The 6000-nt window shown below is 36.4% G+C and overlaps 2 protein-coding genes across 3 annotated transcripts in view; one reads left to right on the top strand and one right to left on the bottom strand.

The window, feature by feature from the left end:
• The window catches only part of LOC116027221 (sterol 3-beta-glucosyltransferase UGT80B1), a 713221-nt gene that overhangs the window by 680677 nt on the left and 26544 nt on the right, over positions 1–6000 (bottom strand). The window lies entirely within an intron of this gene.
• Positions 970–5332, top strand: LOC116027244. Its single transcript, XM_031268758.1, has 5 exons — positions 970–1395; positions 2690–2799; positions 2892–3263; positions 3553–4195; positions 4881–5332. The coding sequence occupies exons 1-5, from the start codon at positions 1125–1127 to the stop codon at positions 4955–4957; spliced, it is 1473 nt and encodes a 490-aa protein (XP_031124618.1). The 5' UTR covers positions 970–1124; the 3' UTR covers positions 4958–5332.

Raw genomic sequence — 6000 nt, 5'->3', positions numbered from 1 at the left:
GGGGGGGGGGGGGGGGGGGGAGTGGAAGGGATGCGAGAGAAGAGTTGAGATCTTCTGCGGTTTTTTTGTGGGGCCTGCAAGGAGAGAGAAAGGAAAATGAGAGGTAGAGTCGCGTGTGTGGGCTACACACTGTGCTTAGCGGGGCGTGTTCGATGCTATATTTTTTGTTTTGTTTTGTTTTATTTTTGAGTCAGACTTGCTTTTTAATTTTTATTTTTCTTATATTTTTTTTTCCTACTTATCCCTCCCCCTTTTCTCTCCTAATTAGCACATCAAAATCTAAAAAAAAAAAAAGAAAGAAAAAAAGAATCACTACTATTGAGAATGTCCTTATAGGATTTTGAATTAATTTGACATAAATCGGAAACAAATGAATAAAAGAAAGGAAAAACAAATAAGAAATTGAGCCAAATACTATGCGGTTTGATGATAGTACATTAGTACTGTTGTTTTTCATAAATAATGCCTTAGGTTATAGACCTATTCTAATTAAGAGTCAACATAATTTTAATTGTTATGCCATGGACCCAGGTCCATATTGCAAAACTCTATCACAATTTTAGAACTATATATTCACAATTGCATAACTTTATATTCACAATTAAAAATCTTTATATTTACAATATCATAACTCTATATTCAACGATATAAAACAATTTTTGAATCTATACAACAAATTTGTTTATATATAAAAAAATTATAAATATTAAATAATATAATTTTGTATGTTGAAAATTAAAATTATGAACATAAATCTGAATTTACCTTGTAAGGTGAATCGGGTTCATAACATAACTTGTAACATAATTTGTTGAGTAAATACTACCTCTAGTTAGAGTTTTTTTTTTTTTTAAAAAAAAGAAAAAAAAAAAGAAGAAATTGGAGGACGGTAGGAGTGTATGTAAGTGGTGCAGTGAGTGGATTAGTACCGAAATCGTGAAAAGCACCGCAAAGCGTATGCGTTTGCGTGAGGGTGCATCACTTCACCACGAAACCCCACTTGTCTCTGCATCTTTTAGAGCGAGAAACAAAAAGCACCGAAACCATATTCAAACTCTGCAGTTAAAGCTAGAGAGAGATAGAGAGAGAGAGAGAGGAAGTGCAGTGTTACAGATGCTCAGGGAATGGGGAAATCTGATGAGCGGCAACTGCCACTGCATCAGCAACAGCAGGGGGGTCGGAATGGGTCCGGCGAGGGCGGGCTTTCCAGAATCTTCTGCTGCTGTTGCGAGGGATGTCCGGTGGGCGTTTCTAGAATCTTCCGTGGGTTTAATTTCAAGTGCGTGTTTGTCTTGCTGCTGAGTGTCGCCGTTTTACTGTCCGCCGTGTTTTGGGTCTTCCCACGCCGCTCTAACCAGTCCGGGTTTGATGCAAAAGAGGCAATCAAGCTCAGCTGTGAGTCCTTTAAGTTTCGTAATTTTTGGTTCGCTTTTTGTTTCATGGTTTTTGGTTTTGTTTTTCCGTGATTCAAGCCTTTTCTGCCTCTGTGAATGTCAAAATTGTGTTGAGTTTGCTCTGATAGCTGATGAATGCATATAAACTGTGGTGGTAGGGTTTAGTATAATTGATCACGGAAGTGAAAGGACTTTCACTTTTCATTTTAAGGTTTTTGGCTTTGTTTTTTCGGTGATTCAAGCCATTTCTGCCTCTGTGAATGTCAAAATTGTGTTGAGTTTGTTGTGATAGCTGATGAATGCATATAAATTGTGGTGGTAGGGTTTTGTTTAATTGATCACGGAAGTGAAAGGATTTTCACTTTTCATTTCAAGGTTTTTGGTTTTGTTTTCCCGGTGATTCAAGCCGTTTCTGCCTCTGTAAATGTCAAAATTGTGTTGAGTTTGTTGTGATAGCTGATGAATGCATAGCAATTGTGGTTGTAGGGTTTAGTATAATTGATCACGGAAGTGAAAGGACTTTTACTTTTCATTTCAAGGTTTTTGGTTTTGTTTTTGGGTGATTAAACCAATTTCCGCCTTTTGTACATGTTGAAATTGTGTGGTAGTTGATGAATGCATAGCAAATTTGGTGGTAGTTTAGTATAATTGATGTCTTGATGATGGAGTGGTTTCAGCCTAGGGCTGCTAAAAGTGCTTGTGAAGTACAAATGAATTATGAATTAGCTGATAGGATGTATTAATCTTTACAAGCTGATGCACTAGGCTTTAACTTGCCTAAGGTTATACCTGTAGTCAATATTGGAGTAGAAATATTGAATCTTTAAGGTCCTTCATTATGCCTAGTGTTTATTTGTCAAGCGGGGTCATTATTTGGGGTCACAGATATAATAAAGTGATGAGTAAGTCTTGTGTGAGACCGTCTCAACGTGAAATGTGTAATATTTTATAGTTAAAATGTAATACTGAGTATATTTTATGAGTGCATAGAAAAGTAATACATTTTAGTTAAAAATTATTCGACTGTCTCAAGTCTCGGTCTCACACAAGACTTACTCCAGAATGATATTTTCCTATGTGGAGGTATGAGTCAACAGAGAGTCTTCTTCTCTAAGAGGTTGAATTTGAGAAGAGTGGTTGATGGTCATAATTCTAAGATGAATTGAAATACTAAAATCTGTATAATCTATAAATCAATTTTCAAATGGTGAATATCATTGTTAATATGGATATTACTGGATTACTGACGAATTTATCTTGCTCGGTATCTTCTGATAACTCTTGTTTCTTTTTAGCTACTGTTCAAGCATACTTCAGGCTGGAGAAACCAGTTTCAGATCTTGTTCCTAACATTGCTAGACTAGAATATGATATTTATGGGGAGATAGGAGTTCCATCCACAAAGGTTTGTATTGTTTGTTAACCATTAAAAGCTCTTTTGTGTATTTGCTGCCTTGCATTCTAGGTTAGTCAAACTAATAAGCTGCTTGGCCACAGGTTGCAATTTTATCCATCCATCAGGCAGATTTATCTAACCGGAGTGATGTTATATTCGGCGTCCTTTCTGATCCAATTGATTCATCTATAAACCAGCTGTCCTTAGATTTGCTGAAAATGTCTTTTATAGATATCTTTCTTCAACAAGCCAATTTGACACTGACTACCTCAATCTTCGGACAACCATTTTCTTTTGAGATTTTGAAATTTCCTGATGGAATCACTATAATACCTGAGCCCCGATCTACATTCTGGGACATGCCCCAGAACCTCTTCAACTTTACACTATATAATTCCATTGAACAAATAAAGTCGAATTTTGCGGTGTTAAAGGAGCAGCTGAAGTCTGGTTTACATCTCAGGCCATATGAGGTACATCTTGATTTATGCTTTCACAGTACATTAATAGGTGCAAGAACTCTTGTTTCTTCAAAAAAGAATGTTTCTAAAATGGAGTTTACGATTCTTCTTAATTTCATCAAATTTGTTGTCTCAGCAGTGATGGAAAGAAATGGAAACTGTTTCAAATCTCTGTTTTTAACTCTTTATGACATGAACTTTAATGTAGGAATGGATGGTTGACTTGTTTTTGATTATGCTCAGATTTATTTGATATGGCGTTTAATTTGAATTTTAATCGTGCTTTTATTTTTTATCCTAGGACATTTTTGTAATGGTCAAAAACAATATTGGTTCTACAAGAGATCCCCCTGTTACAATTGAAGTTTCTGCTGTTACTGATGTTGACGTTCTACCACCAGAAAGATTGAAACAATTGGCTCGAATAATCACTGATTCCCCTCCCTCCGCAAATCTTGGCCTTGATAACTCTGTTTTTGGTAAAGTTAAGCAAATAAGTTTGTCTTCCTTTCTAAGTCATTCAATTCAGGCTGTGCCACCAACTGCTGCCCCAGCTTCAGCTCCATCTCCATCTCCAGTACAATATGATCCTTTACGAGCCTCTTCTCCATCTCCCTCGCCTAATTCTTATGAATCGTCACCTTGTGTTGATGCTTATACTTCACCACCATCTTATACTCCCGGTGAAGAACGGGGGCACCCTCCATCCCACGTCACTGCTTCACCAGTGCCTTCACAGTCACATGTTTCCCCTCATAGATTGGGAAATCCACCATGTGGTCCGAGCCCATCACCGGCTGCTCATGCCATGCCAAATATGTCCCCTGGTCTTTCTCCGCTGGCTGCTGTATCATATTACCCCAGTGGGGACAGTGAAGAATTGATTGAAAAAGGTTTTGTGTCGGCATCACAAGTTTCTTCAGGATTCTCTTTGTCTCCATCATGTAAGTTAATATCCTTGCCACTTTCTTCTTTTTAATCTGTGTTTCCAAGCAGACACCTTACGGCAAATTATTCTGTGGACACGGGTCCACCTCGCAAGGTAGACCCGAGTTCAAAATACACAATTTACATACTGAATGTTCACAATTTATACATTGAATGTTCACAATTTACATACTGAATGTTCACAATTTGAATTGTGAACATTCAGTATGTAAATTGTGAAGGTGGACCCCGGTCCATGGTCTAACTATTGGACACCTTACCTATCAGGCTATCACAATGATCGTTTGTTTGGACTTAGGGCCCACCATATAACTGATATTTAACTGTAGACCTTACTGGCTTGTTAACAGGAGATGAGTTGATTATCACCCCTCAGCCATCTTCCTTAACTATCATCTAATGTCTATTGCAGTTTCACACTCTTTATCTGCTGATTTCATTTACTTAGGATCTCTGATGGTAGATAATGTGAGATTGGATAATAGTGAGTGGTGACACTGCACCCGAATATGTTTCATCTCAGTATATATATGTGTGTGGGTGTTGAGAGAGTGTTATGGTTCAACTTTATACAAGATGAAGGAAATAGGATATCCTATTTGAAACACATTAGTTTGTCTCTTGTTCTTTGTCCTTAAATTGCCTATGTTTGTCAACTTAAGATGGGGTTTGATTTTGCAGCTCGTGTTTTCTACAAGGAGATACACGCCCTCTACTTAAATGGATTCTTGACGATCCTTCTTTGTTGGATATGGTGACACGTGTGGCTTCATAACATCGCGATTTGGCTCGAGTAGGACGATAGTGACTGGGACAGGAACATTAAATGCATATCGTAAGTGTATAAAAGCGTGCATATATGAAGAAGTTGCGGGCCGATGCCAAAGGTGACTGGCCTCTGTTTCACTCCATGACACAAAAATGTAATTTGCCCAAAGCAGATTTTCATCAAGATAAGTAAAACTGAGATAGTTCTATTTGACCATCTGCAATGTGAGCAAATGCCAATATATGTCAATGATGCACATATGCTAACCAGATCCTGAAAATATATGTATATTTTGCAGAAAGAGTTACAGTATGCCATATTTGTGGCATTATATACAAATGCATAGTTTATTCAAGGGGAAAAATGGTCCATAGTTTTCAATTTCAACTAATTTGATAATCGAATTGTTTAAAATTTTGTCAATTAAACTCTTAGGATTAAATTAACAAAATTTTAAAAATGAAGAAATCACTATTTTAGTCTCTCGGAAGGGTTTAATTGACCTAATTTTAAATAATTTGAGGATCAAATTAATTGAAATTGAAAATTAAGATTATATAGAGGGACCAAAATGATTATTTTCCCTTTATTCAATTAGTCATATGCTGATGCTAATTCAGACCCACATTGTGGAAAGTGTAGCACCCGCTCCCACACATTGTTGGGTAGGTACTTTTAAGTTTGGAGTTTATACTTATAAGACATTATTCACCATTCATTAAGGCTATTTCTTTTTAAAAAATTAATTCTTTGTAATCTAACTATATACGTAATTGGTAAATAAATTGTTAATTTAACATTAAGGCTTAGTTGCCCTTTTTTTTTTTTTTTAGTACTAAGGCTTAGTTGCCCTTGTTTAGAGGCAATTTGAATGAATTCGGATTAAACACGCTAATGAATTTGGATTAATTGTACATTGTACGCTGTTGATAAAATTAATAAATTTGGATTAGTGTCAATGACCTTGTAGTTTAGTAGCACTCAATTGCACTCTTATGTGGAAGAATGTGGGCGAAATGAATTTGGATCAAA

Source organism: Ipomoea triloba, chromosome 1 (assembly GCF_003576645.1).
Source record: "Ipomoea triloba cultivar NCNSP0323 chromosome 1, ASM357664v1".
NCBI lineage: Eukaryota > Viridiplantae > Streptophyta > Magnoliopsida > Solanales > Convolvulaceae > Ipomoea > Ipomoea triloba.
This window is presented reverse-complemented; position numbering and strand designations above follow the sequence as displayed.